Raw genomic sequence first — 20,122 nt, forward strand, 5'->3', positions numbered from 1 at the left:
ACCCTTGGCCTTAGAAGCTAGTATTGCCCCCTTTAGTAGAAATAACTTCTTGTAGGCGTTTTGCGCAATTGTCCACCAGTCTCTGATGTCGGATTGGTGGAATTTTTGACCGCTCTTCCATGCAGTATTCTTTCAGTTGCAAGATGTTTGAGGGTTTACAACATTTCAATGGGATTCAAATCTGTGCTTTGACTAGGCCATTCCGTAACCCAAAATTTCTTCTTTTTGAGCCATTCCTTGCTGGATTTGTTAGTGTGCTTAGGATCATTATCCTGTTGAAAGGTCCACTTTCGGTTCAACCTCAACTTTCGGACAGATGGCCTCACGTTATCTTCAAGCACTCTTTGATATGATGCAGAAATCATATTTGAATCAATGATTGCAAGCTGTCCAGTCCCCGAGGAAACGAAGCAACCCCAAACCATAACGTTTCCACCAGCGTGTGTCACAGTTGGTATGAGGTGCTTCTCCTGAAAAGTTGTCTTTGGTCTGCGCCAGACATGTCTGCTGTTACTGTGGCAAAACAACTCTATCTTTGATTTGTCTGTCCAGAGCACATTATTCTAAAAGGCCTGGTCTTTGCCTATATGCTTATTGGAAAACTGTAGTCTTGCAAAGGCTTTTTCCTGGCACGCTTCCCATGCAGGTCAAATTTGTGCAATCTCTTTCTGATTGAAGAAGCATGCACTTTGACACCAGTGCCACCAATGACCGCCAACTCATTCGAACGTCACTTTAAAATTGTAGGATGACATCACGTGACCTACAAAAAGAATGGCAAATGGCAGCTGGGGTGAAGTGCATGACGAGGACGGTTCGGAACAGGCTCCTATGGGCAGGGCTGAAGTCGTGCAAAGCTAGAAAAAAGCCCTTCATCTCATCAATGAGAAGCAAAGAAGAGACTGAGGTTTGCAAAAGACCATAAGGATTGGACCGTAGAGGACTGGAGTAAGGTCATCTTCTCTGATGAGTCCAATTTTCAGCTTTTCCCAACACCTGGTCTTCTAATGGTTAGACGGAGACCTGGACAGACCTACAAGCCACAGTGTCTCGCACCCACTGTGACATTTGTTGGAGGATCTGTGATTATCTGGGGGTGCTTCAGCAAGGCTAGAATCAGGCAGATTTGTCTTTGCGAAGGACGCATGAATCAAGCCACGTACAATGTGGTCCTCGAATAAAACTCCTTCCTTCCTTCCTTCCTTCCTTCTCCTTCAGAGCAGATTCCTTCTGCTCTGATGTTCCCCAACTCTGAGGATTGTTTCTTTTTTTTTCCCCCAGCAGGACAATGCTCCATGCCACACAGGCAGGTCAATCAAGGTGTGGATGGAGGACCACCAGATCAAGACCCTGGCATGGCCAGTCCAATCTCTAGACCTGAATCCCATTGAGAACCTCTGGAATGTGATCAAGAGGAAGATGGACGGTCACAAGCCTTGTAACAAAGCCGAGCTGCTTGAATTTTTGCACCGGGATCGGCGTAAAGTCACCCAACGTCAACGTGAAAGACTGGTGGACAGCATGCAAACACGCATGAAAGCTGTGATTGAAAATCAGGGTTATTCCACCAAATATTGATTTCTGAACTCTTCCTAAGTTATAACATTATTCAAGGTCTGACAACAATTTTATGTAAATAAATGACGAGATATGTATTCGGAATTTTGGAGAAATGCGGTAAAAATAAAACAAAACGCATACCTATAAACAGTAAAACCAGAGAAACTGATCATTTTGCAGTGGTCTCAATTCTTTTCCAGAGTATAGTAAATATGTTGAAATATTGTCGTTTATTACAGTTAGAGATCAGGCAGCAGCTTTAGATTCTGTAGTTTCTTCTCATAATTGATGAGAATAGCTTAACTAAAGTATCCAGAAGATTTGCTTCCACCTACATTAAGTCATACCCTCACTGGCCACTTTATTAGGAACACCAGCGCACCTGCTCATTCATGCAATTATCCAACAATCACGTGACAGCAGCGCAAGGCATGAAATCATGCAGATACAGGTCAAGAGCTTTAGTTAACGTGCACATCAAAGATTTTGAACATTTCTAGAGTCTCTAGACTCGGAATGAACACAATACATGAGCCAAACATTGAGTTGGAGGAACAAGAACAAGAATCTGAGGCTACAGTGGGCACTTGCTCACCAAAACTGGATTGGAAATTTTTGTTTTTGTTTTTAATCCTGTGAATATTAACAGAAGCACTTGATCTGTCTCTGTGAGGTTTTATCCATGTTTTTGGCTGGTTGGATAATAAAGTTAGTGGTTAGTGTTAGTGTAGAGGATATTCCATCACTCCATACCTCCCATGTGATGGTCATAGTTTCTGGATCAGTAGATTCACTCCTCACTTTCTCCGGGTTCATGTCGGGTGCTGCAAAAAACAGGGCGATAATTAATGGACCTTGTAGGATGTTTATTTAAAGGGAGCATAGCAATGAACAGCTACTGTTAGCTACCTCGGAATGTTTTGTTTGTTTGAATTTCAGTACATGTGAGCAATGTTCAGAAAATCGCGAGGTGGCAGAAGTCCATTCTGAACTCTACTTAATAATTAACCTCCTTTTTGTATTTATAGATGAACACATGCGGTACTCTTTTTTACATTTAGCTAGTTAATGCGTATGTGAGACGTATAGTATGTGACAGTATTCATCATATACATCATGATCAGGTGATGATGCGGTTACCTGCAGGAGGTGTGGTGTACGACTCAGACGGCTTGCTGAAGCCACTCTGACCGATCTCATTGACCGCCGCCACTTTGAAGTGGTACGTGCAGAAGGGAAGTAGAGAAATCTCCAGGTGATGGATTTCAGCAGGAACCCGCTTCAGCTCCTTCCACATCGCTGCTTCTAAGGGCAGTTCTTCTAGCATCTCAATCACAAACTCTACAGGAGCAGAGCGAGAGACTCGTCAGGCTTCACACACTCATTTTTTATTACGCTTATTTAATTAGTCTAAGAATTCTGCCACTTTACATGTGATATCATCTCAGTACACAATCACAAAAATAAAAAAAATTCATAAAAGCTTTTTAATTTGTCGTAACTGTAATTCTAGTCAATGCCACAAGTGAATTACCGAACACAGGGCTGTTGTTGTCGTCTCCGGGGCTCCAGGTCAGAGTGACGCTGCGATTCGCCTTCTCATCCAGCTTCAGTGAGTGAGGACGTTCAGGCTTATCTACAGGGGGAAGGATAATACTCACTCCTTCACTGTGTCCTACCCATACACTCACTCATTCACTGTCTCCTACCCATACACTCACTCCTTCACTCAGTGTCCTACCCATACACTCACTCCTTCACTCAGTCTCCTACCCATACACTCACTCCTTCACTCAGTCTCCTACCCATACACTCACTCCTTCACTCAGTCTCCTACCCATACACTCACTCCTTCACTCAGTCTCCTACCCATACACTCACTCCTTCACTGTCTCCTACCCATACACTCACTCCTTCACTGTCTCCTACCCATACACTCACTCATTCACTCATTCTCCTACCCATACACTCACTCCTTCACTCAGTCTCCTACCCATACACTCACTCCTTCACTCAGTCTTCCAACCCATACACTCACTCCTTCACTCAGTCTCCTACCCATACACTCACTCCTTCACTGTCTCCTACCCATACACTCACTCCTTCACTGTCTCCTACCCATACACTCACTCCTTCACTCAGTCTTCCAACCCATACACTCACTCCTTCACTTAGTCTCCTACCCATACACTCACTCCTTCACTCAGTCTCCTACCCATACACTCACTCCTTCACTCAGTCTTCCAACCCATACACTCACTCCTTCACTTAGTCTCCTACCCATACACTCACTCCTTCACTGTCTCCTACCCATACACTCACTCCTTCACTGTCTCCTACCCATACACTCACTCCTTCACTCAGTCTCCTACCCATACACTCACTCCTTCACTGTCTCCTACCCATACACTCACTCCTTCACTGTCTCCTACCCATACACTCACTCCTTCACTGTCTCCTACCCATACACTCACTCCTTCACTCAGTCTCCTACCCATACACTCACTCCTTCACTGTCTCCTACCCATACACTCACTCCTTCACTGTCTCCTACCCATACACTCACTCCTTCACTGTCTCCTACCCATACACTCACTCCTTCACTCAGTCTCCTACCCATACACTCACTCATTCACTGTCTCCTACCCATACACTCACTCCTTCACTGTCTCCTACCCATACACTCACTCCTTCACTGTCTCTTACCCATACACTCACTCCTTCACTGTCTCCTACCCATACACTCACTCCTTCACTGTCTCCTACCCATACACTCACTCCTTCACTCAGTCTCCTACCCATACACTCACTCCTTCACTGTCTCCTACCCATACACTCACTCCTTCACTCAGTCTCCTACCCATACACTCACTCCTTCACTCAGTGTCCTACCCATACACTCACTCCTTCACTGTCTCCTACCCATACACTCACTCCTTCACTCAGTCTCCTACCCATACACTCACTCCTTCACTTATTCACTCATTCACTTACCCATACATTCATTCCCTCCCTCCCTCCCTCCCTCACTCACTCCCTCATTTAATTGAATTAGATAGTAGAGAGATTCTCACCGATCACAGTCAGTGATCCAGTGGTCATATCACTGTCCAAGTGGGTGATGACCTCACAGCTGTAGGGTCCAGCATCTTCAAGGGTGATGTCAGTGATCCACAGTGATCCATTTTCAAAAACTGTGTATCTGCCAATCACATGACCAAACAGATCATTAAATGCGGCACCGAAAATCTATGCATTAAGCCCAGAGTTAGTAATTAGGTGATGAAAACACAAAGTATTTTGCTTAAATAGAAGCGGAATTAATTTTCCAAAAACACCCAACACGTTCGTTCCTGTAGAAGAAGAGAATGAGAGCGAGACAGAGAGAAAGTGAAAGTGTTTACTTGTCGTCTGGAGATAATGTTGTGATTTTTTGTCCTTTTTTCCTCCACTGGACTAAGGGCTTAGAGAACCGATTGTCCACTTCGTACCTGCACGGCCAAACCAACGAATTTCCATGTTTTACCCGGAGGTCATGAAGAGGGGACACGATCCGAGTCCTGTCTGCACAGAGAGACAGCAAAAAGAAAATGAAGAAGAGAAACAAGTATGAAGACAGATAAGATGATAAATAGAAAGAAGGTGAGTGTGTGTGTGTGTGTGTGTGTGTGTGTGTGTGTGTGTGACTTACTCAGCACCACCAGCAGTGCAGTAATGGATATGTTAGTGTTTTTGATTGAACACAGGTATGTTCCTGCATCATCGTAGCTCACGTTGGTGATGTGTAACGTGCCGTTGGTCATCTGTGACATCCTCGGGTTGGACAGAACCGAACCGAACTCTTCACTCTCCCTGAAGAGCGCGACAACACATACGTGTGTATAAATAATATATACCATTACACACACACACACACACACGTGTGTATAAATAATAAACACCATTCCACACACATGTGTATAAATAATAAATACCATTACACACGTGTGTATTAATAATAAACACCACTACAGTCACACACGTGTGTCTAAACAATAAACACCATTCCACACACGTATGTGTAAACAATAAACGCTCTTCACTCTACTTAAACACGACAGCATTAAATAATAAAGACTTCATAATTTCTTTATTGTGTTATTGCGTATGAGAATGAACACACTGACGGTTAAGAGACAGAGACAGAAAACTGACCAGCTGATTTGGGGTCGTGGAGAACCGAAAGAACTGCAGTACAGAGATGCCATGGATCCCTCCATCAACTTATACACTCTTCTGTCATCAGTCAGAATCTGAGGGGGCAGTTCTGAGAGAGAGAGAGAGAGAGAGAGAGAGAGAGAGAGAGAGAGAGAGAGAGAGAGAGAGAGAAAGAGAGAGAGAGGGAGAGAGAGGGAGTGAGAGAGAGGGAGAGGGAGAGAGAGGGAGTGTGTGTGTGAGAGAGAGAGAGAGGGAGAGAGAGAGAGAAGAGAGAGAGAGAAAGAGAGAGAGAGAGAGAGAGGGAGAGAGAGAGAGAAGAGAGAGAGAAAGAGAGAGAGAGAGAGAGAGAGAGAGCTCTATCAGGAAAAATTCAAGCACATCTCCACAGATAGTGCTGGACATGAACATGGAATAATAAAAAAGAGGAAAAACAAAAGAAAGAATGAAATTAGGGGGAAAAAATGAGACAAAGAAATTATATTAGTTAAAATATAGAATTATAAAAAAGAAATAAATAACAAAAAATTACGAAAACAAAAAGAAAGAAAGAAGAAAGTAATTGGGAAAAATGAAATTGAGAAAAATAATTTAGATAAGTTAAAATATAGAATTATAAGGGAGAAAAAAACAGAAAGAAAGAAAGAGAAAGAAATTGGATCGCAAAAGGGGAAAATAAGAAAGATAGAATTAAAAATAGAAAAAGAAAAAAGAAAAGAGAACGATAAACAATCATCAAAGAATGAAAGAATGAATGAAAACAAAAGAAAGGAAGGAAGGAAGGATAAAAGAAAGAAAGAAATGAGGAAAAATGAAAATGAGAAAATTTGTTAACATATAGTTAAAAGTTAAACATAGAATTATAAAAAAAAATAACTTGAAAACAAAAAGAAAGAAAGAAAGACAGCAATGGGACAGCAAACGGTGAAAATAGGAAAGATAGAATTTAAAAATGAAAAAAAAAAGCATGAATGAAAGGTCGTCATTTGTACACGGACCATGAAAGAAAAAGAAAGAAAGAAAGAAAGGAAAAAGAAAGAGAAAATGAAAGAAAACAGTAAATGAGATGAGTGATACAGAACGATAAAAACAGAAAGATAAGTAGTAAAGAAAGAATGAATGAAAACAACAGAAAGAAAGAAAGACACAGAGCGGTACAGAGTGGTGACTGACCGACGACGTGGATGTAGGTGTTCAGGATGGCCGTGCCGTGTTTATTGGAGGCCTCACACTGATAGACAGCCGTGTCAGATAACTGAACGTCAATCAGGATTAAAGTCCCGCCTTTTACAGTGCGCCTGGTGTCAGGACTCGTTTCTGACCGCGACACAGAGGAGAGACATTTCCACGTTATTTACTGTCATAGAAAATGAATCAACACCTTCTGACCAATCACAATCAAGAATTCAACAGCACTGTGGTATAAAATATAATCATGTAAGAAAGAAATAAGAGAAAGCAAGTGTGTGTGTGTGTGTGTGTGTGTGTGTGTGTGTGTGTGTGTGTGTACCAGAGATGGGCACTCCATTAATCTTCCATACAATGTGTGGTGTAGGAATGCCGTCAGCATGACAGTCCAGTCTGACCGTCTCGCTCGGTGAGTATAGGGAGCTCTTAGGCTGCTTCGTCCAATAAGGAGCAGCTGGACACAAACAACAACCAATCAAAATCAGCCAAAAGATGTTCGGCGTCTCACACTGGCTTTAGTCAGAACTTTTTGCATTGCTTCCTGGATTGTGTGTGATTTATTTATTTATTTTGTTTGTGAGTGAATGCAAAAACATTTTGAGGGCGGGAATTCAACACTATTGCACGACAGTGTAACACTACTACGAGGGAATGCAAAAATTGTCGCGAGGTGACGCGGCACCATCGCTGGGGCGCAAAAATAAGTATTACAAAAAGAAATCACTGAGTTCAGTATCAGACTTCTGTCAGGTTTTTTTTTTTTTTTTTTTACATTCTGAAACTTTTCCACCTTAAGCATTCACATTTACAATCCCCTCCGAAAGTATCGGAACAGCAAGGCCAATTCTATTGATTTCGCTATACACTGAAGACATTTGGGTTTGAGATTGAAAGATGAACATGAGTCGGCAGTTTAGATTTTCATCTGTCGTGTCTTCATATTTACATCTAGATGTGTTAAAAAAAAAAAAAAGAAACTTAAAACATGGCACCATCGGTGGCAGACTACTCCATTTTTAGGTGAGCAAAAGTATAGGAACAGATAGTCTTGAAGTAAATAAAAGTAAAATAACACTTAATATTGGGTTGCACATCCGTTGCTTGCAATAACTGCATCAAGCCTGAGACTCGCTGACATCACCAAATTGTTGCATTGTTCTTGGCCAGTCTAAAACCTCTTTTCCCCTGATGAAGTTCCGCCCAGTTAGATTGGATGCATTTCTCTGTAAACTTCTGAATTCATTCTGCTGCTACCATCATGACTTCCATCATCAATAAAGATTAGTGAGAATGTTCCAGAAGCAGCCATGCAAGCCCACGCCATGACACTACCTCCACCATGTTTCACAGATGAGCATCTATGTTTTGGATCATGAGCAGATCCATTTTTAATCCACACGTTGGCCTTTCCATCACTTTATAGAGGTTAAGAACTTTTGTGGTACATCTCTGTAGTTCTTTGCGAATTCCAATCTGTTTTTTCTGATCCTTACTGCTGATGAGTGGTTTTGCATCTTGTGGTACGGCCGCTATATTTCTGCTCTCAAAGTCTTCTTCGAATAGTGGCTTGTGATGCCTTCACCCCTGCCCTTTGGAGGTTGTTGGTGATGTCACTAACTGTTGTTTTGGGGTTTTTCTTCACAGCTCATGTTTCGGTCATGAACTGCTGTTGTTTTCCTTGGCCGACCCAAACCATTCCATGTCTGGTTGTTAGTACCTCAGTGGTTTCTTTCTTTTTCAGGACCAGCAGTTCCAAATTGTTGTATCGGCTATGCCCAATGCTTGTGCAATGGCTCTGATGGACTTTCCCTCTTTTCTCAGCTTCAGAATGACGTGCTTTTCTCCCATAGACAGCTCTCTGGTCTTCATGTCGGTTTTTTCTTCTTTTTCTAACGACAAATGCAGTCTTCACAAGTGAAACCCAGGTCTGAAACCAAGAGCACTGTAGACATCCAGAGCTATTTATTCTTTAAGAAATCAATTTAACACGAAACACCCGAGCAGCAAGAAACTCCGGTCACAAGTTCCAAATGTTTCCAAATATTCCAAATATTCACTTGAAAAGTGGGTGGGTTCAAATAACAGGTGCCATGTTCTAAGTTGTTTAACACATCTAGATGTAAATATAAGGAAATGAATGCGGAAATTCCGATCTATTGTCTCATTTTCATCTTTTGACCTGGAACCTAAATGTCTTCAACGTATAGCGAACACAATAGAATCGGCCTTGGTGTTCCAATACTTTCAACAGGGACTGTACATTTATGGCATTCGGCAGACGCCCTTATCCGGAACGGCGTACATTTATCTCGTTTATACAACTGAGCGGTTGAGGGTTAAGGGCGTTGCTCAAGAGCCCAGCCGTGCTGGGATTTAAACTCGCAAACTTCCGATCAGTAGTCCGACATCTTGACCAGTGAGCTACCACTGCACCTTAAACAAGTATAAACACTTTTTTTTTGTGATATTTAGGAGGATTCTTTTTATTTTCAAGCTTTCTCGATTTTTTTATTTAGAATTTTCAAAATTCGTGTAGACTTAGATGGAAAACGCAATAGTGTATGTATGTAAGTGTGTCTAATTACCCTCCACGGTGACCGTGTACGAGTGTTTTGCTTGTCCCATTATATTCGAGGCCGTGCAGGTGTACTCTCCATCATCACTCTCCGAGATTGAAGTGAACTCCAGCCACCGGCCGAAGCGCTCCTCAGCTGCTTTAGTGGAGGAAAACGAAGCGTCTTTCCTTTCCCACTTGATAGAGGGAGTTGGCCTAGTGCACAAAAATCACACACACACAAAACCCGAGAGAATAAAGTTTGTCAGTTTGGATCTTTGCTGCTTTCCAGCTTCTTCCATATCTTCTATATTTTCTTGAGGAAACTAGGATGGACACAGGAAGCACCAATAAAAACAGCACGAAAGCTACATTTCCTACAGTTTACACCTAGAGTAACATCTCCCACCGTACAATTTCATACTTACAGCCCGTATGGAATACACTCCAGGATGAGAGTCTGGCCTCGGAGGGCAAAATAATTGGTGTGTGCGCCCTTGGGTTGGTGGAGACCGGGATGTCTGTTCACCACCTCATTGGCTTAAAAAAATAAATAAAATAAAATACAGTACTGTACTTAAATATTAAGCTTAAGATTAATTTTTGTTTCATAAATAAACTACAATTTGGGGTTAAAAAAAAAAAATAAATAAAAAATTACAATTCCAGTTTTGGGGTTTAGTACCGAGAAGTGTAATTTGAGTGTTACTCACAGGGAATAACATGGAGAAAAACTGGATCTGTGGATAAAATGGTTCTGGCTTCGACGTACTGGGTGTAGCAGGTGTAATCGTCTCTGGTGTTGCTGATCAGCACATTGGCGAAGTAGAGATTACCATTCAGGCCAATAGTGACGCGTTCACTTTGCCTAATATGCATCAATTCTGAGGAGAAACGCAGCAAGGCTGTTATGCTAGCACGGTCAATCTTGCGATCGTGCTAAACTATAGTGATAATCATGAGCTCTGGGACATCAGGGTGGTTAGTAACTTTAACAGTTAGGCAGGAAATGACGCAATTGACTCACTCTTGTCCATCCAGTGGATGTTAGCTTTCACTGTGCTGTTTGGAATGTTACATTGTAGCTCCACACTTTCACCCTCGTTGACGTTCACCCTCTTCACCACCCTCTTGTCCTTTACTGAGACTGGAATGGCTGCAGGAGGAGAATAGAAATTGGCTTGAAAATTTTCCCGCTTTAGCTAAGCGCTTGTAACTTCTAACGTTGAATAGATAACTGAGGGAAAGAAAAGGTGTGTACAAAATGCTAGTCAGATCATGCTAACAGGTGCAAAGAGGCCGCGTGACGGAGACAGAAAAGTTGAGGAAAAAGACAAACTCACGCTCAGTGATGACTTCTATCAGGCCCGATTCAGCCGTCCCGAGCTCGTTTGACGCGTAGCAGCGATACGTCCCCTGGTAAAATTTCAGTTCTTTGTTTGGGTCGGCTGTAAAATTTCCCGACCCGTTCCTTTCCTCCTTGATCAGTGCGCCATCTTTCACCCATCGAAAACTGGACACAAGGTCAGAGTGTGAGGAAGGAGAATGAGTACACTACTAAAAACTGGCCTTATCTTTACTTCTTTAGTTTTGCTAATCCAGCTAACAGGCGTAGGAAGCTAACAGCCTTCAGGTTAATTATGTCCTTATATTATTACAAACTCGCCGCATAAGATATTAACACCACTTGTACACCGTTTAATACAAACACTTAATCAGAAGTGAAATATCTACATAGAAATTAAATTGGAACTACAGTGGGGTCCAAAAACGCCGGGACCACTAATGCTAACTTTTTGCGTTCTTGTCTAATTTAATCAACATTTTCATTACAGATTGTATTATAGACAGTAATCTGTTGAAAAGTTCTCTAAATCTTTATACAATCTTTCTATTTTTATTTGTTTTATTTTTATCTTTCTATTTGATGTACAACAGAATTAGCATGGTCAATATGACCAATTTAAAATCCAAATTTAAATAGCGACCTAGATACAAGTGAAGGATCTTAAATACTCAACAGATTGAACATTTTCTCAATTTCTGTCTCAATTTCCACCCCATTTTCTCCCCGATTTGGCCACCTGCCAACTCCCACCCACCATTTACTCCCCTATTACAGTGGTTTATAAAGTGGGGGCCACCAGGGGGCGCCCGCGGGGCCTAAACAATTTGGTGTGAAAAATAAATAAATACATGATTTTTTTTACAGTATTTTTTTTTCAGACAACTACGCGCACACACACACACACACACACACACACACACACACACACACACACACACACACACACAATCAATTCCTAATGTAATGTAATGTAAAGATGTAAGATGTAATTATTAATAAAAAAAATAGGGGGATATATTCAGAAGTCTGTATTTTAATATGTTTTAAAGACATCTTGCAAAAAAAGTGGGCCTCGGTCAAATGTTAATGCCATTTGGGGGGCCTTGCCCTGGCAAAGTTTGGGAACCTCTGCCCTATTATACAACAAGGCATGTAAATAGAAAATGCCTGTTGTTATGCCATGAATGTAGGATTAGCATCGCTGTGGTTTACGTAACTAATTTATGTATATTTTGGCAAACAGAACCAACTAAGTTCATTAGTGAGTTCATAACTCAACAATGCCGTTTGAACTGGCACGGGAGTGCAATCATGTATTAAATGTTAAGGAATTGGCAAAAGGCTGTGAAGCGCTGGAGGCTATAATCTTCTTTTACTTTTTAACAGTATGAGCTTCATAGCTCCAGTTAAACCACACACTTTAATGAGCCACATTTGGAGCAGATTTTGGTTTGCGGTCCATTGTTTTTGCCATTGAGTTCTTGCAAAAAAATGTATTCTTTCATTGCACTCGAATGTATTTGGGAAGGATGTGTTTTTCATGAAATGGCACGACATGGGAAAGGCATGACTGAACTGCAGTTCACACAACACACAATGGCGTATCTGTTGCACGGAAATGATCTGCAGCGATCAGTGCGGCTGGAAGTCTGGAGTGTAGGAGGTTCACAGGAGTAAATCCAGATTAATAGCCGGCTGTTTAATTTAATAAACAGCCTTCCGTGCAGGCTTTTGGCTCGGCTCAGTCTCTGATAAGGAAATTCAGAGCCACGAGAAGAGATGTCAACAGTAAATAAAGCATCTGTCTACCGGCTGAAAAGCTTTCCAGCGGTTGTTTGTAAGCACAGGCGTTTTTATGTGAGTCTACTTCATGTGGAAGCCCGAGTCAAAGCTTTTAGCCAAAGTAACTTCCTCTTAATCATGCTGATAGAAATAAATCGCGGTGGATATAGCTGAATTTTTCAAATTTATTTATTTATTTATTTATTTATTTTTAAAACGTTGGCGTTTCCAGCACTGCACTGCCGATCTGTTCATTCCGACTGGTCTGATTTTTTATTTTATTTTTCAATAACAGCAGCTCCGACAGTAGTGCAGCTGGCGAGAGAAGAGAAGAAAGGACGAGAGACTAGGAGAAAGGCAAGACGAGAAATGAGTTGTGAAGAAACGAGAGGGAAAAATAGAAGCGATGAGAAGAGAAATACAGAGAAAATGAGGAGAAATCTTAGTCTCGTAGGACTAAATAGAGTTGATTGTGTTGCATGTTCATGTCAATTTTCTCTCTCTGAGCTCTGAGCTTCAGCTCTATAAACACTCTTATTTTATTTGCATCAGAATATATCTGCTAGAGTGACAGAGCATGGAGTGTCTTAGCTCCTGGTAATGCATGGCTGTGATGTTTTCAGGATTCAAACGTTCAAATCTCCTGGTGATGTTTGGTTTTATAGTATTTCATGTATTTCATATACATTTTTAAACGCTTACAAATCGAAATAAAAATACACAGATATATCTATGTATATGTTGTTTTAACAGAGAGGGTGTGTTTTGTGATTATTCGTTGTTGCTCGGCGAGGACTCACGTGGGTTTGGGTTTGCCGCTAGCTTCGCACCTCAGAGAGACGTCATCGGTGTAGAAGGCGGTGTACGACTGCGACTGTAGTGTGATCAGCGGAGGCTCTTTCACTGCGCGCGCACACACACACACACACACACACACACACCAGTACGATTACAGCCGTATACATCGTTAAATATCGTAATAGAAAAACGGGCTTTGTGTATATAATGAGTCTTTATTAATCACATATACATTACAGCACAGTGAAATTCTTTTCTTCGTATACCCCAGCATGTTAGGAAGTCGGGGTCAGAGCACAGGGTGACACAAAAAGACAACACAGCGCCCCCTGGAGCAGAGAGGGTTAAGGGCCTTGCTCAAGGGCCCAACAGGGGCAGCTTGTCAGTGCTGGGGCTTGAACCCACAACCTTGCGAACAGTAACCCAAAGCCTTAACTGCTAAGCCACCACTGCCCCCCTATCCTAACCCTAATGGAGTAGGGGTGGGCGATATGACAAACGATCATTTCAACGATGCACGATGTGTTTCATGGTATTCAGGTTTGCTCACAAACTGCCAGTGATGCAGTAATGTTGCCTTAAAAAAACCTGTAAATCGTAATCTTTTTGTTCATTATTAATAAACACATTCATAATAATAATTGATTTTATTCATTTAAATTTGTACATTTAAAAATGTTTAATGAAACATTTTTATTTATGAAAAAAATAAATGTAAATATTATTAATTTTAACATCAAATCATATGCTTCCAGCCAGCTTGAAATTATTTTTAAAACTTATTTTTTATTCAATTTCTTTAACCCTTTGGAGTATAAGAATTGTTTTAAAAAAATTGCCAAAGATTAAGTATACGTATGTATATATATATATATATATAAACCTATATGTAAATGACTTTATCCACAATGACTCAGAAAACTGTATTGCTGTTGTTGTTGTTTACTTTTTATTGCCCCCCTTAAGGGACATAATTGATCACAATATCGATATTATATGGTCATATCGCCCAACCCTATGCTGGACAATTTGATTCAAAAAGCAAAAAAATAGACGTTGAAGTGAGACTTTGAGAGAAAGAAAGAGAAAAAGAAGTACACTCACGGTCAGAAATGTTATCTGTCATTCCAGCGGGTGCCAGAAGGAAGGAGTAGAGAAAGAAAACATGAAGAAAGAGAAGATTACATAAATCATTCCCATACCGTGTAGCAGAGCAGAACGCATACCGACATAACCCACACAGACGAGTGGAGTGCAGGAATGGAGTCGGTAAGAGATGTTAGTCATGAAGCATTAGTAACACACATGCTATTACATATCACACTCTCATGCCACCATTATTATTAATATTATCACGACGTTATATTCACTCAGATAAACCATGACAGCTTGTTACGTCTTAAGCATGTCTAGACGTCTTTCTTTCTTTCTTTCAAACTTGAATTTGAGAAATAATCTGTGTAGAAATCCAAGGCTGCTATGTAACCCCGATGGAATTAGACACGTCGCGATACCGCTGTTTTCTTTTCCGATACGGATACGGATACTGAAATCTCGAGTGTCAGCCCATATCCAGACCCATGTAATAGTTTTCTTTAAAAACTACTACTAAGGTTTAAAATGTTGGTTTTTTTTGGTATCGGAAGCACTTTCACACAAAAATCACGCTGGAAATATAGTGAATATAATAAAATCTGGAGTATAAATGTAATAAAACCAATCCTAAAAAATGAACGAAAGAAAGAAAGAAAAAAACGTGTCTTTATATTAATCCAGTTCCAATCGTTGCCACTTGTTACAGGATATGATACAGTATATTGTGTTTTCCCCAGTATCCATTCACCATTTTGTTCCTGGTAGCAGCCTGACGCTGATACTGGGTATACTGGGTACTGATACTGCGTATTGGATTAGTGCCATATCTAGTTGGAATGTAACCACGACAACAAGTAAGTAATAAGTAATATGTAAGTAATAACACACTATGTGTTTGGGTGTCTGTATGATTTTCCTATAACGGCACGGTCCGACGTGTGTTATTCTGCTCGTACCACAGCGAGTCCACGTTTCATGTATTAATGAATGACGCCTTGCACGTTTTACAGGAACGTTTCAGAAACGTCACCCAACAAACAAACCATCACCACATCAATGATTCTAATCTCTGTAATCTGTTTACGATTAGATGTGGAGTGTCTGCCGTTTAATTCCTCGAACGAGCCGTTACTATAGAAACGAGGACTGTATTAAAACGAGCGCGTTCATAGAAATCTATATGCAGTGCTATGCAAAAATAACGCACAAATTCTGACCAATCAGATTCGAGAATTCGAGCGAGCTGTGGTACGAGCATGAACGGTGAGTTAGGGTTATCCTGTATCCGCTATATATTTCTAAGAAAATTCCATTAGATGTGATGCCATTTTGAAACTTCAGTTAGCATCACTTAGCATGCTATGTGTAATTATGACGTAATAACACAAGCACAAGCACATGTCAGGGAAATGTCAAGATTCCTGACTGTTTTGTCTGATTTCTACGGTCACTGTGAAATCACATTATCCATGTAAATGTGGATGTTTGCCACCTAGTAAGCAGGTAAGTGTTATATCTTCTAGAAAGGAATTACAGTTGTAAAAAAGCATGTGGAAAATAACGTGCGGAAATATAAGGGGAAATGTCTGCGATGACACGTTTTTCTTACTTTCAGTGTGAAAAAAAATGTAAATATACTATTAGAGAAGCCTAGCGTCTTTGTTTTCCTTCAAGCAGTCGTCTATTTGCATGTATATCGTGACAAATAATAGTAATGACGTGTGCTGTTAATCGATCTCTGTTATAACACGTAAAACTGGAACATGAAAGGAGTATTCTAAAAGCGACTCATGTAAACACCTTAATCAGAATATTGTCTTATTCAGAATAAGGTCGATAATTAGATTACTGCTGTCCGTGTAAACACCTTAATCACAATATTGTCTTATTCGGAATAAGGTCAATCATTAGATTACTGCTGTCCGTGTAAACACCTTAATCAGAATAAGGTCGATAATTAGATTACTGCTGTCCATGTAGACACCTTAATCAGAATATTGTCTTATTCAGAATAAGGTCAATCATTAGATTACTGCTGTCCGTGTAAACAACTTAATCAGAATATTGTCTTATTCGGAATAAGGTCAATCATTAGATTACTGCTGTCCGTGTAAACACCTTAATCAGAATATCATCTTATTCAGAATAAGTTCGAACATTAGATTACTGCTGTCCATGTAGACACCTTAATCAGAATATCGTCTTATTCAGAATAAGTTCGAACATTAGATTACTGCTGTCTGTGTAAACACCTTAATCAGAATAAGGTCGATAATTAGATTACTGCTGTCCATGTAGACACCTTAATCAGAATATTGTCTTATTCAAAATAAGGTCAATCATTAGATTACTGCTGTCCATGTAGACACCTTAATCAGAATATTGTCTTATTCAGAATAAGGTCAATCATTAGATTACTGCTGTCCATGTAAACACCTTAATCAGAATATCGTCTTATTCAGAATAAAGTAAATCATTAGATTACTGCTGTCCGTGTAAACACCTTAATCAGAATATTGTCTTATTCAGAATAAGGTCGATCATTAGATTACTGCTGTCCATGTAAACACCTTAATCAGAATATTGTCTTATTCAGAATAAGTTCGATCATTAGATTACTGCTGTCCGTGTAAACACCTTAATCAGAATATTGTCTTATTCAGAATAAGGTCGATCATTAGATTACTGCTGTCCGTGTAAACACCTTAATCAGAATATCATCTTATTCAGAATAAGTTCGAACATTAGATTACTGCTGTCCATGTAGACACCTTAATCAGAATATCGTCTTATTCAGAATAAGTTCGAACATTAGATTACTGCTGTCTGTGTAAACACCTTAATCAGAATAAGGTCGATAATTAGATTACTGCTGTCCATGTAGACACCTTAATCAGAATATTGTCTTATTCAAAATAAGGTCAATCATTAGATTACTGCTGTCCATGTAGACACCTTAATCAGAATATTGTCTTATTCAGAATAAGGTCAATCATTAGATTACTGCTGTCCATGTAAACACCTTAATCAGAATATCGTCTTATTCAGAATAAAGTAAATCATTAGATTACTGCTGTCCGTGTAAACACCTTAATCAGAATATTGTCTTATTCAGAATAAGGTCGATCATTAGATTACTGCTGTCCATGTAAACACCTTAATCAGAATATTGTCTTATTCAGAATAAGTTCGATCATTAGATTACTGCTGTCCGTGTAAACACCTTAATCAGAATATTGTCTTATTCAGAATAAGGTCGATCATTAGATTACTGCTGTCCGTGTAAACACCTTAATCAGAATATTGTCTTATTCAGAATAAGTTCGATCATTAGATTACTGCTGTCCATGTAAACACCTTAATCAGAATATTGTCTTATTCAGAATAAGTTCGATCATTAGATTACTGCTGTCCATGTAAACACCTTAATCAGAATATTGTCTTATTCAGAATAAGTTTGATCATTAGATTACTGCTGTCCGTGTAAACGTACTGACGTACTGATTCTGTAACTACAAAGTGAGGAAATTTAAGTCATGACCAGACACCCGGTCATATGGAATTTGAGTGGTTTATTAAAACTTGTGTGAGAGCTTATGTTGATTGTTATTTATTAAAGGGGAAAATGAAAAGTAAAAAAAAGTTTTCTTCCTCTCAGGTCTAACATCATCATAGTTTTATTTTTTTAAACTGCGCATTTTAACCAGAGCAGAACATCATGAAGACTGAGACTCACAGACGCTAGGGATGTGAATGGATCCCAAAGTTTTCCCGAACCAGAGAAGAAGAAACAGCAGCTGTGACGCTCTGCATTTCCCTCTAGTGGCCGATGAGTGACACTGTGTGCGAGACATTGTTCACCGTCCCATAGAGATACACACACATACATACACACTCATACACACAGAGATATACAGTTAACACGAGCACACAAACACACACACAAACACACACACACACACACACACGTGAACACACACAGCAGGTCTTGTCCAGCTCACACCGTTCTGCAGAGAGAGAGAGAGAGAGAGAGAGAGAGAGAGAGAGAGAGAGAGGTGGTGAGAGTGGAGGGGGAGAGAGAGAGAGAGGGAGAGAGGGGGGAGAGAGAGGGAGAGAGAAAGAGGGAAAAAGGAGAGGGAGAGAGAGAGAAAGAGAGGGAGAGAGAGAGATAGAGAGATTGAAAGAGTGGGAGAGAGAGAAAGAGAGGGAGAGAGAGAGAAAGAGAGGGAGAAAGAGAGGGAGAGGGAGGGTGAGAGAGAGAGAGAGAGAGAGGGTGAGAGAGAGAGACAGAGAGAGAGAGAGAGAGAGAAAGAGAGGGAGAGAGAGAGAGAGGTGGTGAGAGTGGAGGGGGAGAGAGAGAGAGAGAGAGGGAGAGAAGGGGGAGAGAGAGGGAGAGAGAAAGAGGGAAAAAGGAGAGGGAGAGAGAGAGAAAGAGAGGGAGAGAGAGAGATAGAGAGATTGAAAGAGTGGGAGAGAGAGAAAGAGAGGGAGAGAGAGAGAGAAAGAGAGGGAGAAAGAGAGGGAGAGGGAGGGTGAGAGAGAGGGAGAGATAGGGTGAGAGAGAGAGAGAGGGGGAGAGAGAGGGAGAAAGAGGATGGAAAAGAAGGTCGAAGAAAAAATGATATTGGGTCAGGAAAACAGAACACGTCCCATATGAAGTGGGAAAAAATTGGATTAAAAGGAGGGATGAAGAGGAAGACGAGGCAAAGTAATATGAGGTCAGTTGAAAAGAGTGATGTGTGTGGAACGGAGGGATGAAGAAGAAGAAAAAGAGAAAATGTGGACAGATGAAAAGAGAAAGAGGTGAGGGGGAGGAGAAAGAAGAAGTGATGAGGGGACGCGAGTGAAAGGATGAAACGTGAAAGAGGGCAGGACGAGTGAAGGGAGGGAAAATGGAGGAGAAAATGAGAAGAAAAATCACGTATTTTCAAGTCGCGTATTTTCTTTTATTTATTTATATATTTATTTATTTATCTCTTCATAACAACAACAACAACAACAACAATAATAAAAATGCAAATTTATATTGCATTTATATTGTGTATAATAAGAACAAAGTGCAAGCCACACACACACACACACACACACACACACACACACACACACACACACACACACACACACACAGAAAAGTGTGGTAATTGAAATGCCTCTCAGAAAGCCACTCTGGAAAACAACTAATGGAGCAGAGAGCTCAGAGAATAACGTCTCTCCTCCTCCATCTGTCTCTCTCTACCTCTCTCTTTTTCTCTTTCTCTCTGGGTCTCTAACATGCTCTCTTTATCCATCGTTATCCCTGTAGATTCATTACTCTATCTTTCTCTTCACGTCTTTTATCCTCATGTTATCTTTCCCTTTCTCAACATCTTTCTCTCGACTTCTTTCATTCTTGCTCTCTTTTTCTGTTTCTCTTCTTCCTCTCGTTCAGTCTCTCTCCCATCTGTAGTCATGCTCTTTCTCTCTCTCTCTCTCTCTCTCTCTCTCTCTCTCTCTCTCTCTCTCTCTCTCTCTCTCTCTCTCATCATCTTTCCAGATCGTTCTGTCTTGCTCTCATTTTCATCCCATCTTTATTTCTCTCTCTCTCTTTTTCCCTGTGTCTCTCT

General features: G+C 40.5%; 1 protein-coding gene across 2 annotated transcripts in view; it reads right to left on the minus strand.

The window, feature by feature from the left end:
* The window catches only part of l1camb (L1 cell adhesion molecule, paralog b), a 61,067-nt gene that overhangs the window by 15,828 nt on the left and 25,117 nt on the right, over positions 1-20,122 (minus strand). For both annotated transcript variants that reach the window (XM_053686332.1, XM_017486751.3), the window contains exons 2-17: positions 18,256-18,526; positions 13,427-13,529; positions 10,840-11,009; positions 10,524-10,652; positions 10,210-10,380; positions 9,925-10,036; positions 9,528-9,712; positions 7,265-7,396; positions 6,928-7,071; positions 5,755-5,866; positions 5,252-5,412; positions 4,965-5,124; positions 4,635-4,762; positions 3,095-3,196; positions 2,701-2,901; positions 2,314-2,384 (exon numbers count right to left, since the gene is read on the minus strand). In XM_053686332.1, coding sequence (XP_053542307.1) covers positions 2,314-2,384; positions 2,701-2,901; positions 3,095-3,196; positions 4,635-4,762; positions 4,965-5,124; positions 5,252-5,412; positions 5,755-5,866; positions 6,928-7,071; positions 7,265-7,396; positions 9,528-9,712; positions 9,925-10,036; positions 10,210-10,380; positions 10,524-10,652; positions 10,840-11,009; positions 13,427-13,529; positions 18,256-18,373 — 2,199 coding nt within the window. In that variant the 5' untranslated portion in view covers positions 18,374-18,526. The remainder of the gene's footprint in view (positions 1-2,313; positions 2,385-2,700; positions 2,902-3,094; positions 3,197-4,634; positions 4,763-4,964; positions 5,125-5,251; positions 5,413-5,754; positions 5,867-6,927; positions 7,072-7,264; positions 7,397-9,527; positions 9,713-9,924; positions 10,037-10,209; positions 10,381-10,523; positions 10,653-10,839; positions 11,010-13,426; positions 13,530-18,255; positions 18,527-20,122) is intronic.

This window comes from Ictalurus punctatus, chromosome 15 (genome assembly GCF_001660625.3).
Source record: "Ictalurus punctatus breed USDA103 chromosome 15, Coco_2.0, whole genome shotgun sequence".
Lineage (NCBI taxonomy): Eukaryota > Metazoa > Chordata > Actinopteri > Siluriformes > Ictaluridae > Ictalurus > Ictalurus punctatus.